This window comes from Podarcis bocagei (genome assembly GCF_964188305.1).
Source record: "Podarcis bocagei genome assembly, chromosome: 4".
Lineage (NCBI taxonomy): Eukaryota > Metazoa > Chordata > Lepidosauria > Squamata > Lacertidae > Podarcis > Podarcis bocagei.
In genome coordinates this window covers 84,166,242-84,182,025 of record NC_138128.1, presented here as the reverse complement: position 1 = coordinate 84,182,025, position 15,784 = coordinate 84,166,242, and the positions used below count along the sequence as shown (strand labels likewise).

General features: G+C 45.9%; 1 protein-coding gene across 4 annotated transcripts in view; it reads left to right on the top strand.

Moving 5' to 3' along the window:
* Window positions 1-15,784, top strand: part of LOC308585567 (heparan-alpha-glucosaminide N-acetyltransferase-like) — a 191,531-nt gene that overhangs the window by 8,513 nt on the left and 167,234 nt on the right. For all 4 annotated transcript variants that reach the window (XM_081191315.1, XM_081191317.1, XM_081191316.1 and 1 more), the window contains one exon: window positions 5,735-5,853. In XM_081191315.1, coding sequence (XP_081047441.1) covers window positions 5,735-5,853 — 119 coding nt within the window. The remainder of the gene's footprint in view (window positions 1-5,734; window positions 5,854-15,784) is intronic.

Genomic DNA, 15,784 nt, shown 5'->3' with positions numbered 1-15,784 from the left:
TCCTCATCTTCTGACGTCTCGAACAATTCTCTCCATCGATCGTCGTCCTGGCCAGCTGAATCCTCCTCCTCTTCAGAATCTGGGAACCCCTCCAACTCCTCTTCCTCGTCGGTGGTGGCAAAGTATTCCCTTCGGAACCTCGCTACAGGCTGAGGTTTACGTGGGAACCTCTGATGAAAAGTCTCTATTAAAACCTCGTCATTGACATCCTCTGCCCTAACCCAGGTGTTTTCCGACTCCGGTTCCCCTTCCCACATTACCAAATACTCTACTTGATCTCCCTTCCACCTGGAATCGAGGATCTCCGCTACATGGTAGCTGTGTTCCTTCTCCTCCATTGCTGGTCCCCTAGTGACCCTCCCCTCACTGTCTCCTCTATACGGTGACAGCAACGACCTGTGAAAAACTGGGTGCAGCTTCATGTGGTTCGGTAACCGGAGCCTGAAAGCCACTGGATTGACCTGCTGTATGACTTCAAACGGACCCAGCCTTTTGGGTCTTAATTTCTTACAACCTCCTTTGAATGGCAACCCTTGGGTTGACAGCCACACCTGGTCCCCCACCCTGATGCTTTCACCTTCCCTTCTGTTTTTGTCTGCTTGCCTCTTATATTCCTCCTTAGCCCTGTTTAAGTTGAGTTGGAGCTGGCGATGGATCGCTTCCATTTCTTCCACGAACTGTTCTGCAGCTGGAACGCTCCAGTTCTCCCCCTCCCCCCCTGGGAAGGCTCTGGGATGGCACCCGTGATTAGCCAAAAAGGGGCTCATCCCCGTGGACACGTTCTCTGCATTGTTGTAGGCAAATTCTGCCAACGCCAGCTTCTCCACCCAATCATTCTCTCTGTCATTAACATAACACCTCAAATATTGTTGGAGAACCCCATTTGCTCTTTCCGCCTGCCCGTTGGTTTCAGGATGACGGGCCGTCGAGAAATTAACCTCTACATGCAGTAAGCTCATGAGCTTCCTCCAGAACCTGGAAGTAAATTGTTTCCCTCGGTCTGAAACCACCCTCAAGGGGGCGCCATGCAACCTAAACACATTCTCTACAAACAATTTGGCGGTTTCTTCTGCTGTAACCGCATGTGAGCAGGCTATGAAGTGGGCCATTTTAGTTAACAGGTCTACTACAACCATGATGGCTGTTTTCCCTCTAGACCTTGGCAGATCAGTCATGAAATCTATTGCCACTGCTTCCCACGGTCTCTCAGGTGTGGGCAGTGGTTCTAATAAACCAGCCGGCGCCTGCCTCTCCCCCTTGGCTCTTTGGCATTGTTCACACCCTCTCACATACTCCCGCACATCTTCCCTGACCTTGGGCCACCAAAATTCCCTGGTAACCAGCCACATGGTTTTGTGTTGCCCAAAGTGCCCTGCTGTGGGGCTATCGTGCAGCTGCTTGAGTACTTTCTCCCTCAATTCCCCTTCAGGTATATATAACGCTCCCTTATAATACAATGCCCCATTTCTCTCCTCAAAACCACCGGGTTTGTCTTCCTCCCCTCTGAGATCCCTGAGTTTCCCCTGGGCGTATGCATCCTGCACCGTACCCTCTACCAATTCCCTTTGCCCCACCAAAGTCGCCCCACACACCCAGCGGTCCTCTGGAATGATATGGGTTTCTTCGGGTGCTCCCTCCCCCTCCAAATATTCAGGCTTGCGTGAGAGAGCGTCCGCCCTAACATTCTCTGGGCCTGGCACATAACAAATCTCAAAGTTAAATTTGGAGAACTCTTGGGCCCACCTCAACTGCCTTTGGTTGAGCACTCGCGCCGTTCTCCAGTACTCTAGATTTTTATGGTCCGTGCACACTTGCACTTTATGTTGTGCACCAACTAGCAGATGCCTCCATCTCCGGAACGCCTCATGAATAGCAAGCAGTTCTCGGTCGTACACCGTGTAGTTCCTCTCGGATTTGTTCAGCTTCCGCGAGAAGAAGGCACACGGACGCCACTCCGACTCCTCCTTCCCCGGCTGCAGAAGAAGCACCGCCCCTATGGCTCTGTCAGATGCGTCTGTTTCAACCCTTAGCTTCTTTCGTAAATCCACATGCAGAAGTTGTTCTTCAGAGGCGAAGGCCCTTTTCAGTTCCTCAAACGCTCGCCCCGCCTCCGCCGTCCATACAAACTTCTTCTTACTGCTGAGACAGTCAGTGATGGGCGCCGTCAGATGGGCGAAGTTGCGGATGAACTTACGATAAAAGTTTCCAAACCCTAGGAACCTCTGCACATCCTTCTTGGTTTTGGGTGTTTTCCATTCCAGCACTGCCTGTACCTTGCCGGGATCCATGGCCAATCCCTTGTCTGACAGGCGGTACCCCAGGAATTCCACCTCCTTGGTATGGAACCGACACTTCTCCAGTTTGACCCACAGCCTGTTGGCTTGCAGTCTGCTCAACACTTCTCTGACGTCTCTTACATGTTGCTCCTCATTCTCAGAATACACCAACACATCATCTAGAAAGGCAACGCAATTCTTGTAGAGCAAAGGGCCCAGCACGTGGTTCATAAAAGATTGAAAACACGCGGAGCCTGCTTGTAATCCAAATGGCATAACGAGGTATTCAAACGCCCCCAAAGGGGTAAACATGGTGGTTTTCCATTCATCCCCTTTCCTTATGCGTATCAGGTTGTACGCCCCCCTTAGATCCAGCTTTGTGAAAATCTTTCCCTTCCTCACCATGGTCAAAATATCATCAATTCTGGGCATAGGGAACGCCACCGGTTCAGTCACTGCATTCAGCCGCCTAAAATCACATACAAGTCTCGGCTTGTCCGCATTTTTTTTGTCCACAAAGAACACTGGGCTCCCCCCTGCTGCTTTGGACTCTCTGATGAAGCCTCTCTTCAGGTTCTTGTCAATGAACCCTCGCAACTCCTGCATTTCCCTGTCTGACATGGCATACAACTTGCCCACGGGAAGCTGTGCTCCAGGGAGTAAATTGATCTGACAATCAAAGGGTCTATGAGGTGGTAGTTGGTCAGCTTCCTTCTCGCTGAACACGTCGCTGAGATCTGCATACTGTGGTGGTACCTTCACCTTTCCCATTACTTCAGTCCCTGCTAGGGTGGCTTGGGCCCCTACTGAACCCTTCTCCCCTTTGCAGTGTTCTAGGCAATGTGCTGAACCAAAGGACACCACTCTTTGATGCCAGCCAACCAGCGGATCATGTAGAGCTAGCCAGCTCATTCCCAAAATAATGGGAGCGCCTCCCAGGGTGGCCACATTAAACGCTATCAGTTCTGTGTGCCTTGCCACCCTCATTATCATTGGGACAGTCTGCAAGCGGACTCCTCCTCCCAACAACTCCCTGCCATCAATCGTGGTCACCTGCAGGGGGTTGCTTAAAGGGATGGTCTGTATCTGGTGTTCAGCAACAAACTCCTTGCTCATAAAATTGCAGGAGCTGCCTGAGTCCAATAGCGCCTTTATTTTTAGGGGGTGCCCATTCTGCAGCTCTAGCGACACTTCAATCACTAGAGCAGGTCGAGGAGCTTCTGGCACGGGCACTTTCACTGCTCTTTGGCCTGGCTGCAGTGCCCCAATTGTGGCAACCAGGCGTTGGCTTTTACCTGCTCCGCTCCCCCTTCTTCTCCCCCCTCAACAGCTCCCACCATCCCTTGCCATTCCTTCCTCTGGGGGCAGACTCTGGCAAAGTGGCCTGGCTGTTGGCAGAGATAGCATTTCCGGGGGCCCTTTCCCTCCTTCTTAGCTCCCTCGCTGGTTTTTGAAAATGCGCGCGCGCGCGCTGTTCCGATTTCCATCGGCTCTGCCGGCGGGAAAGCTGGCTCAGGAATGTCTGGAATGCGGAACTCCTTCCAACGTTCCCCTCTCCCTTCCCGCCTCTCCAAGGCTCTTGCCTCCTGCCGCGCTCCTATGGTCAGCGCAGATTTGGTCAGCTGATCCAAAGACTCCGCCCTGGGGCTCCGTGCCAGCTCGTCTTTCACCCCCGAAGAAAGACCTTCTTCAAATAGCATTTGAACGGGTGCCGCCGATAAATCCCAACTCAGTCTGTGAATCAGCATGGTAAACTCAGTCCAATATTCACGGACAGATCGACTCCCCTGCTTACAAGCCATTAGCTGTCTGCGCACCACCCCTTCCTCAATATCGCTGGAAAACATGATATCCATTGCACGAAAGAACTTCATTGTGTCCTTTAGTATGTCATTGTGCGTTGCCATTAGGGGTCGCACCCAGTCTCTAGCCCCTTTCTCAAGATGCCCAATTACAAAAGCAACTCGCGATTCCTCATCAGGGAACTCATCGAACTGCACATTAAGGGCATATTGCATCTCTGTCCTAAAAGCATGGTAGTCCTTGGGGTCCCCCCCAAATTTCTGCACCAATCCTGGTACCTTTCTGGGGAATTGAGTGGCTCTCCCCTTCTTGTCTGCATCCTGAGCCCTTCTCTCCTCCAGCCTCGCCGTCTGCAGGGCCAGTTGAACCTCCAACGCTCGGTATCTATCTTCCAAGCTTGGACCAGCTCCAGCCCCTGCTCCTCCGGTTCCGGTTGGTTCGCTCATGATGCCTTCTCTTGCACAGGCAGCGTACAAAGACTGTCGGACTGCTGTGAGGGTTTGATTAGCTGCTTGTGCGTGAAAACGTGCTCCCTCAGAGTTTGTGCGCCCCCACAAACCTCCGTGTGTGACGGAGCTCCTCAGACATGTCTGCTCTAGTCACTAGTAGAGTCCGACAGTGGCTGTCTGCGGAAGCGTTTCCAACAAAGAAGTTCCTTAACGGAAACGCGTCTCCTGGACTCACGGCGTGACAGTTTCCTGCGAGGTATGGGTCTCCCTATGGGAGACTCCGATACCTCCCCACTGTTTTCGCTGGAAGCCTCCCTGAGCCCTCCCTCCTGCTCGCATTCCCTCAGAGACCCACTCCTCCCCCTGCTGGTCCCTGCTTCAGCAGTTGAGTCTCTTTCATCCTGCCTGAGTCCCTCCACCACCTGATGCTCTGATGGCAGTTCCCTGACACTGTCCTTTCTGCTATTCTCATATTTTAGTGAATTATATTAATTTTGATCCATTTGTCTTTGGCTTTCTTCTCTCTTTGCTGCACACCATTCTATTTTCACTAATCTGTAAGGTAGATTTGAATCTTCTCTCTCTTTATACATGCATTTAAATTTTTTTAAGCCAACAGAAATGTACTTGGGGTACATCTGATGGAGCTCTTTGATGCTTGAAGTTAAGCCTGCAAAAATAGTTTAAGTTAAGAAAATATACATTTGTGTGTCCTGTTTCCACAGTATTGTGTTTCTGGTTTTTCAGGAGAAATATATAAGAAGTAAAAGAGCCAGCAGATGTATCACTGAAATGTCATTGGTTTCAAAATATTTTAAATTGTATATATGTATATGTTTTAAGGCTACAATTTGTCCTTTTGGGAATACAATTTCAATAAGGTGTGTTACAGTGGGCCCTCATCAAATTGTATTTCCCAGATATTATCTGGGATATCAACTGTTGAGGCCTACACCTCACAAAGGATATTGTAAAGCTGGAAAAGGTGCAGAAGGGGGCAACCAAAAAAAAGGTGCTGGAGCAACTCTCCTTTATGGAAATGCTTCAAGATTTGGGCCTTTTTAGTTTAGGAAAAAGGCTATCCATCCATGGCCTCTAGCCATCATGGCTATGTTCAACCTCCACCATTAAAGGCAGTGTATGCCTCTGAATAACAGTTGCTCCCCATTTATTCTTTCCGATTTGTTCTTATGCATTTTCGTTCAGTTGGAGAGCTTTATATGGAGAACAAGGCCGGTACTTGCTAACTGTCAAGCCCATCAGGAATACAACTGAAGTCTCTTGTACGTTAAGTGTGGAGAAAGACCCTGAGAATGGTTACATCCGTAAGTATCCAAAACATTGTTAAATCACTTTACATAGGGAAGGGACTGATGTGTTACAAATATGTTTACCGATAAGAGTTTAAATTGAAGTGTATTTCAGTCAAAAGTTCATCTGAGCCTATTGAGCTTCCAAGAGCTTGTTTCAAGTTGTTTTATTCATGTCCTGTAATAAATTCATGTCCTGTGTTTCATTATGAGTCTAAGGCAGCTAACAATTTCAAATGAATTATCAAAGGCAGTTATTTTTGGTTAGATGTCTGTTCCATTATCTTGGCATGCTGACTTTGGGTTGCATTAGAGTGTTTTGTTGGTGCTTAATGGCAGATTGTGAGCCAAACCCTCTGCATTGCAGGTTGATCAGCTGTAGCTGAGATCACTTTTAGGGACATCAAACACAACAACCTAACAGTACAGGGCATGAGTCCACACCTCTCTTGTGCTTTGCTGATTGTCAGCCAAGCATGGCTCAGAGCAGGTGAGGCACCATTGCCTTTGCTACAGTTGGCCCTTGTTAGCATCTCCTGGGTTCTGTCCATCAAACTAGATTTATTGAAGAGGAACATAATGTCAGTGCTGGATGTTGCCCTGACTTTGCCACCCCTTGTTCATTCTTCATCTGGCACTCTCTCTCCTCATCGGAGAGTTCTTGTAATGCAAGGCAAGATACACTAAAGTACCACAAGGCAATCCATTTCCAGAATTTTGTCACTGACAGATGCAGTTGTCGTTTTCCCGCTGCAGGACAATCTTTCTTTCCAAACCCATAATTTTGGAAGTGATTGCAGAAAGTTACCAACGTTCCTATCATTCACAGGATTAGAAACGTAAGAACTAAAACCAGGTGATTCCACCCCCATTGAGGAAGTAAGATAATGTATCTTTCCTAAGAGATTTGGGAGTAACAAACCAGCCTTGAGAATGCTTCAGTATGTGTCCAGGTAGTGACTCATCACTGCTTGAAAAACCTCTCTAAATTCTGTTAAGCCAAAATATGGTGATTTGTGATTGGAAGCAGCATACAGGAAAATTTGCAAAACCATTTAAACATACTAATGCAAAGTTCAGCGTAGTTGATTTGATTGCATAAAAAGAAAACTTAAGTCCTTAATTTAAGGGCAAGGTTATACACAGATAAATGTTTCATGGTGCCATTCTGATGGGCTAAAGTCAAGAGTTATTGGTGGCGAAATAACCACAGGGGTGGTGGATTGAATGTATCCTTGTTGACAGCAGGAGCAACTAATAATGATGCTGTTTCTTAAAATATGTAATCCCTTATGCTTTTAATTAGGGTCACAACATAGACTGCAATCCTAACCCCACTTACCTGAAAATAAGTCCCAGTGAAGTCAGTAGAATTTCCTCCTTTTTAAATATATTTTACTGATTTTCAAAAAAATGGAAAAGTACAAGCAGGAAAAATAAAAGGAACATGCAGAGAATAATACAGATCTGCAATTCAAGGGATATCTTAGTGGGCAGCGGGACAGATAAACCATGGCAGATTAAACTGGCTTTAAACTTTAGGTATGCAATGGAAATATGCAGTGGTTGTGTTAATGTATGATACTAAATTGCCAATTTGCACCTGTGAAAACTGAGAACAGGAACTAATTAAAGGCAAATTGAGGGGCAATTTATCCATATTGTTATGGCCATTTTAAATAGAAGGAGGCGGCTTCTAATTAAAGGCCCAATACCCCTGGGCTGGGTGGCAATAGTGATTTAAGTGAGGGGAAATCGCTACACTTGAGGTCTGAAAAAAGGAGTATGGAATAGGGTTAGGGTCAGTGCTTTTTTCCTAGAGAAATACCGGCAGGTTCGTACTGTGAAGTTGTTACAGTAAGTGCCACACTTTTTAACAACAACAAAAAAGAGGTGTCGGTAGTATGTACGTTTAGCAGTGGCGTAGCGTGGGTTGTCAGCACCCGGGGCAAGGCAAGTAATTTGCGCCCCCTAACCCGTGGATTTTAGCACTCGAGCCAGGTAGGGGCAGAGAGCTGCGAGTGCGAGCGCCCCACCCAGATGTTGCGCCCGGTGCGGCCGGCCCCCCCTGCACCCCCCACGCTACGCCACTGACGTTTAGTACCCCCTTGACAAAAGCACTGGTTACAATTGCTTAGCAGTGACAATGTCTGAATTTACTGTAAATGTGTCCTGCTTTTTTTGCTTTTCTCTTCATTTTCCTGAACTGTCAGTCAGCATTATTTGCCCACTGAGCATGTTAAATTCTCATTCTTCTGCTGTTGTTGTTTTGTTCTTCCCTTAGGATTCCCCCTCCCCATTTGTTTTGTGCTACTCTGATTCTCCCAAGCCTACTGTGCATGGATAGTATTGTTTTGCTATATAAAGTCCAGTACCCTTTGAGATGCGGGTGATGCTGTGGGTTAAACCACAGAGCCTAGGACTTGCCGATCAGAAGGTTGGCGGTTCATATCCCCATGACGGGTTGAGCTCCCGTTGCTCGGTCCCTGCTCCTGCCAACCTTCCAGTTCAAAAGCACGTCAAAGTGCAAGTAGATAAATAGGTACTGCTCCGGTGGGAAGGTAAACGGCATTTCTGTGTACTGCTCTGGTTCGCCAGAAGCGGCTTAGTCATGCTGGCCACATGACCCGGAAGCTGTACGCCGGCTTCCTTGGCCAGTAAAGTGAGATGAGTGTCACAACCCCCGAGTCAGCCACGACTGGACCTAATGGTCAGGGGTCCTTTTACCTTTACCCTTTTACCCTTCGAGAATTTAGTTCGCTGTTAAATGAATTTTAAATTTTTTTATATCATGTGTCAGGAAACTTTGGCCCTCCAGATGTTGCCATCAGCCCCAACAATCATGAGAGTTGTTGTTTAGCAACATCTGGAGGGCCAAAGGTTCCCCACACATGATTTATATTATTTAGATCAGTGTTTCCCAAACTTAGGTCTCCAGCTGTTTTTGGAGTGACTACAACTCTCAGCATCCCTAGCTAGCTGGACCAGTGGTCAGGGATGATGGGAATTGTAGTCCAAAAATAGCTGGAGACCCACGTTTGGGAAACCCTGATTTAGACAGTCACAAGGACATCCCCCACTTATTTTAATTTAGTAAGTAAATATAGAGTTTTGTGCCTATTCATCAATTAACTCCCTTGGACATATTACAAAAAATTAAACAGCAGTGTGTTGTTTTAAACATTTGGGTACTGATAAAGTGACTTCCTGAAAAATGTATGGGTACAATAACTTCCTTTCTTGCTTTATAAAGAACATTCCCATTGATAGCTATTAAAAAAATGAACTTCCAAATTAGCCCTCAAATTCTTTCAAGTTTACTTCTTGCTACCTATGCTGCCCAGTAGAGGGAGCCACACACCTCCAAAAAACATGCAGCTCTGGGAAAAGTATCTGTCCTCAGCTGTTGTCCTTTGGGTGCCCCTCGCTGCTAAAAGCAGAAGTGGGGGAGTTAAAATGACATTTTCCTAGCATGCTTTTACAATTTGGGTGAAGAATAGGAGAGAGAATGAATTATGGAGTAAAAAAGTAATAATTTATATACTGTAATGCTTCAGAATGTTTAAAAGCAGGCGTTTCAGGCTTGTCAGATTTGCTAGAACCTAAAGATCTACCAACTTCAGGTGCAAAAGACCTACAGGTAGAATTAATGAAGTACCCTTGAGCATATTCTGAGTCTAGGATTCCACCCCCCCTGCCTGGACCAGTACTGAACATACCGTACTTTCCCCCTGTATAAGACACCCCTGTGTATAAGAGCCCCCCTATTTTGGGGGACTCAGAAAAATGGGGCAACATGGCCCAGAGCTTTTTTGGGGGGAGGATTTCCAAAAGTTGTTGAGCTTGTGTTTTTTTTTGGGGGGGGGGAATTGTCCAAGGCTGTTTGGTGAGCTTTTTGGGGGGAGGGGGATGCAGAAATTCACTAACCATAATGACAGACGCTGACAATCGCTCACGTCACAGAAGCCAACAAGTGCCTGTCCTCTCACCAACAGTAGTCAGCATTCGCACAGCTACAACCAATCACCAGTCCCCTCCTAGGCACTATCCGCCCCCCCCCCCCCGCTTTTTAACATTATTTTGTAGTAAAAAAACCCTTGTCTTATACATGGAAAAGTATGGTCGCTTATTAGTCCTTTCACATGTAACTCCATTGCTGGTTGGTTTTCTTGATTTTAACAGCCTTGTTTAAGTCAAAAGAAAGCTGTTTTGTATTGTTTCAACAACTGGGCTTCAGAAGCCCTTGCTGATTTCCTGCAGATCACCAGAGATCTTTCAGTGGATTCCAATCAACCAGGTGATTCTGTGAAATAGTCATTAGTTGCTGGACTCATAAAATAGGTATCTTACAAAGGAGGAAAGCTGGTTTATACTGTATTTGATATCAAATTTTTGCATTGTGATTGGTTCAAGGCAACGGCAGATGTATTGTCTCCTTTGTGGAGATGTAAACTTATCACAGAGACATGAAAAACATTTCTATTCTGGCAGCTGTAACAGGCAGGAGGTCTCGGGCCATTTTCTTTGTGAACAAGATTATGTGTCATAAAGCTGTCAGGAGCCGGTTCTAATTTGACAGTTTGTTGGCTCTGGAGACTGCAAGACGATGCACATTGGAGATGGGGATATCTTACAGATGCCACAATATCTTTGCGGATGGCACTGATAAAAGGCGGGTGAATTTTATGGGCAAGTGAAATTGTCCTTCCAAAGAAATAAAGCCGTATTCTGTGCTTTGACAGTAGTATGTCACCCGACACACTGTGGGGCAACAAAGCTGCCTCAGGGTTTAGAGCAGTCTTAATTTCATGTTGGAATCAAGCTACAGATTGTCGGTTCATCAATTCTTTCTGAAAGTTAGGGTTGTAAATTTAATCAGTAGATCATAACATGCAGTCCAGCATTTCAGATGAAAACATGGTTTCTCTCTTGTGTAACACCCATGTTCTCTCTCCAAGAAATGTGGCTTGAACCCTCTTCTTCGCCTGTTCTGCAATGGTCTGTCCTGAGCTGGTTTCTGAGAGCCAAACTAGCCATGACAAGGGAGATTTGTCACTCAGAAGCAGCTACACCTCCAGTTTCTAGTTTGGATTGAGGTTACAGCATTGGTTGAAGGATTCTAATTCCTCCCCCATCCCCTGCCCAATATTTTCCTAACTGTAAATCTCCTTCTCTCAGAACTGGTACTAGCTACTGGGGCAAAAGATGCGAGGAGAGGACAGAGAAAGGATTCCATATTGTAGCAGTCTTTTTACCTCCATGATAAATAGCAACTTCAGGGAGGAATTGCGGAAATGGTGGAAGTGAGAGGTTTAACAGTGCCACAGCCTCAATCCAAATCTCTCTCTCTCTCTCTCTCTCTCTCTCTCTCTCTCTCTCTCTCTCTCTCTCTCTCTACTTCTGGTTGAAGAAGTCATAAGATCTGCCCAAGATCTCTTCTGTTGTGTGTTGTTCAGCCCTATGGGCTTAATATACTGTCCATAGCGCCAAGGAAATTTTAATTTCACAATTTGATGCAATTTGATTTATTTCTGACTCTATCCCATGGGCTCAAAGTAGGTTATAGCAGTTTTCTTTCCTAAATGTAAATTGTTCTGTGCAAAAGGGCCTCACAATCTAAGTAAATCAAGTTGCTGGGGGATAAAAGAGGCCAATTTTAAAAAAAGAACATTGTAAGCTTAAAATCATATGCTGTAATTTGGCAGCATTTCATATACTGATATGCAGTTATGAGAAAATAGAATAGAAAAAGCAAATAGTACATATTTCTTGTTAATGTGCATGTCTATTGTCAAGATGCATAACCCCTTCAGATTTTAAATTACAGACTCTGGGACTGAAATATGAAGAATGTCAAGTGTAAAAACTCTCACTAGTGTTTTTAGTTTTACTTAAAAAAAAACAGCTTCTGTCCTAAAGGCAATAGAAAGACAAAGATTTGTGTGGAGTACATTACTATGGATAGGTACTTAAAAATCATGGATAATCACTGGGGAACCAGGAATATATTGTATTAGTCAACTAAAGCTTTAGTTGACTGACTGGCGAATGCACATTTTAATCAGCAGGTTTAAAAGTTAGCAGCATGTTCGTTTTGAAGTTATTTTGGTTCTGGTCTGTTACTGTAATGTTGTTGTTGTTTAGTCGTTTAGTCGTGTCCGACTCTTCGTGACCCCATGGACCAGAGCACGCCAGGCACTTCTGTCCTCCACTGCCTCCCGCAGTTTGATCAAACTCATGCTGGTAGCTTCAAGAACACCATCCAACCATCTCATTCTCTGTCGTCCCCTTCTCCTTGTGCCCTCCATCTTTCCCAACATCAGGGTCTTTTCCAGGGAGTCTTCTCTTCTCATGAGGTGGCCAAAGTATTGGAGCCTCAGCTTCACGATCTGTCCTTCCAGTGAGCGCTCAGGGCTGATTTCCTTCAGAATGGAGAGGTTTGATCTTCTTGCAGTCCATGGGACTCTCAAGAGTCTCCTCCAGCACCATAATTCAAAAGCATCAATTCTTCGGCGATTAGCCTTCTTTATGGTCCAGCTCTCACTTCCATACATCACTACTGGGAAAACCATGGCTTTTACTATACGGACCTTTGTTGGCAAGGTGATGTCTCTGCTTTTTAAGATGTTGTCTAGGTTTGCCATCGCCTTTCTCCCAAGGAGCAGGCGTCTTTTAATTTCGTGACTGCTGTCACCATCTGCACTGATCATGGAGCCAGGGGTTACTGTAATAGGGAGTGATAAAAGTATTAAAGATGGTAGTCTAATAGTGAGTGTCAGCTTTTGTTTATTACATTGTGTTGGGCATTTTGCCAATGCAAGAACCAATTTAATGAATCCATGTATTGGTTAAAATCCATTAAATCGGTGATCAATGACATATTTGACATTCAATTGAAGATTCATTTAGATGATTATTCATAGTATCATGCTTCACTCTGTTCTGGTTGAGTTGCCTCCTTCCTAGTCAGAGCAGCCTTTTCCTGCAGAGGGCAGGCTGACCATATAAGTCTCCAGGCAGTTGCTAACCTAGAAAAGGCAACATGTACATGCGAACTCTCTTAATTTGGCTCAGAACCGCTTGGGTTAGGCTTCAGGTTCCATGTAAAATAGAGATGGGGAGCCTGTGGTCCTCCAGAGGTGGAAGGACCATAGGCGCCGACTCCATGGGGCCTGAGGGGGCCCGAGCCCCCTCAAAAATTCGTTTGGGGGGCTCTGCCCCCCCAATAATCTCGGGCGCCCCTCCAGCAGAGCGCCACCGCCGCCCCTCCCCCAGCCCAAAATGCACAGGGTCGGGCTGCATGCCTCCTGCCCTCCCTCCCGAGCAAAAGCTCCACCCAATTTCCTTCGGAGCTGATTAATAGGCGCAGCACGCTCTCCCCTATTCGCTCACGAGGAGGCGGCGCCACTTTATCTGCATATTCATGAGCTTATTTATTATTCATGAGCTTTTGCGGGCTCCCCCAATATTTTTTATAAGTCGGCGCCCCTGGGAAGGACTACACCTCAGACTACACCTGACCATTAGCTGGGCTTCCTGGGCTGATGGGAGATGGAATTCAAAAACATCTGGAGAGCCACTGGTTCCCCACCCCTGATGTGTACAGTATAAACAGAGAACAGCTGAGAAGTGGGCCCTTGGCTGGTCTTGCAGTCCTGGCCGGTGCCCAGCCTGCCACCCTCTGGAACTGGTCCTGATGTTAGGAGCCAACATGTCCAGGTTTTAACTGAAGGTGGAGCTGCTTGCCTGCTTGTGGGTGTAAACAGTTCTCCCAATATTAAAACCACATAACTGTTAGGCTGAGAGAAATGAATGCAGGGTCAAGGTGTTTTCTGTTTTATTCAGGGTAGCTGTCATTGGTTGGAATCAGCCTACTCTTGTTCTGCATCCTAAATGATTACATACCCTCTAACATTTCTTTGATGACGACAACAACAACAACAATAATAATTATTATAATAATTATAATGTAATTATTTATACCCTGGTTGCCCCAGCCACTCTGGGCAGCTGCCAACATATATAAAAACATAATGAAACATTAAACATTAAAAGACTTCCCTATACAGGGCTGCCTTCAGATGCCTTGTAAAGGTTGTATAGTTACTTATCTCCTTGGCTTGGGGGCCCCATAAGAAGAAGAAGAAGAAGAAGAGTTTGGATTTGATATCCCGCCTTTCACTCCCCTTCAGGAGTCTCAAAGCGGCTAACAATCTCCTTTCTCTTTCTCCCCCACAACAAACACTCTGTGAGGTGAGTGGGGTTGAGAGACTTCAGAGAAGTGTGACTGGCCCAAGGTCACCCAGCAGCTGCATGTGGAGGAGCGGAGACGCGAACCCGGTTACCCAGATTACGTGACTACCGCTCTTAACCACTACACCACACTGGCTCTCTATAACTCCTTACCCCCCCCCCCCCAATATTTCTCTGATAAAAATAGGGACATCCTAAGGAGAAGCAGGACATTCTGGGATCAAATCAGAAACTGGGACAGCTTCTGTAAATATGGGACTGTACCTGGAAAATAGGGACATTTGGAGGGTTTGCGATTAACTCCAATATTATTTGTACAATGATCAGGCCAATCTGTTCCTCAAGTCAAGAGACTGCCAGGATTATAGCCACTGCTCTCTTTCCCTGCAACAATACAAACAGACACTGCTCTGAGCTGCACAGAAGTATTAAAGGCACCTAGCTAAGAAAGCAGGAGACATCTTTTCTCTCCATGAAAATCCTTTTAAACTATGAATTCTGATGCCGTAGAAGAGACCTCTTTGACCCAGTGCCCTGCTTATCACATTTACTGGTTAGCTGAGCCCTCCTCCCTTTATAAGAACACTTTAACCCTTATCCGTGTAGGTTAACTTGGGCGTCTGCAAGGGGGAGGGGGAGGGGATGTCCATTTATTTAATTATACTTGGCCCATGTGAGGCAACTGGGGTAAGGCGAGTTCATGGCCTTGCTTTGCAGAGGAGTTCATTTTGTTCTCACAACAAGTTTATACTATTAAGCTGGCACATCCGGTCAATATCTAATTTAGCGCAGCAGGCAAAGCTCGCTGACAAGCCTGATGACAAATGTGGTCCTTGCAGGCAAGTAGCAAAAAGAGACAAAAGGCAACAGGGCTGCCAAAGGATTAACTGCTTAAAACCCCATTTGTTTTTTTTCTTGAATATTTGTTCAGCTGGTTGACTTGAAAGATAAGCCAACTTTAAGGTCATACTGCAATAAAAAATGTAGTAACCACCTGTTACCAACAGTGTGGCATATGTAATGCCATCTCGGACAGAGTAAAAGTCAGAGAGAAAATAATAAAGCGAGTATTTGAAACTAAGCAAAACGTACGTACCAGCTGACTCTCCATAAGAATCAAAAGACAACAAGCTGGGGGTTCCCCACCCACCCAAATTTAATGTTGAAGGTACCAGTTGCAGCATTTTGAGCAATTGCATGAGGTCTTTCATCTGCAAAGCCAGGTTCACACTGCACACCAGGAAATCAAAAATTGGCTTGGCAAGTGAGTCCTATCCTTTTCCTTAAGTGTCAGCCAGCTTAGGCACATAACAGGTCTAGTGCATTTATCTTGCTCTCTGCTCTTCCTTTGCCTTACTAAAATATGATAAATATTTTTTTAAACAGTTGCAGAACTGCCCCAGAACATACGTGTTTGTGTTTGTGTGTGTTGGACAGATAGAAAAACCTTGTCCTGTACTTGTGAGGGGAGTGAATGAGAAGTGCTGAACAATATCTTTCTAGAATTCAAACTAGGCTCTGGAACCAAGTTGTGGCTCAAGTTAAGCCTTGTACCATTCCCTATCCCCATGTGTATCCATACGAGTTTGTCTTTGGGATATTCTCTTTTCACTACCATGCCAACCCTGGGCACCCTCAGTGTATTTTCATTTGCTATAGCTCATGCCCCTTTTCATTAGCTGCCATTGCTTCA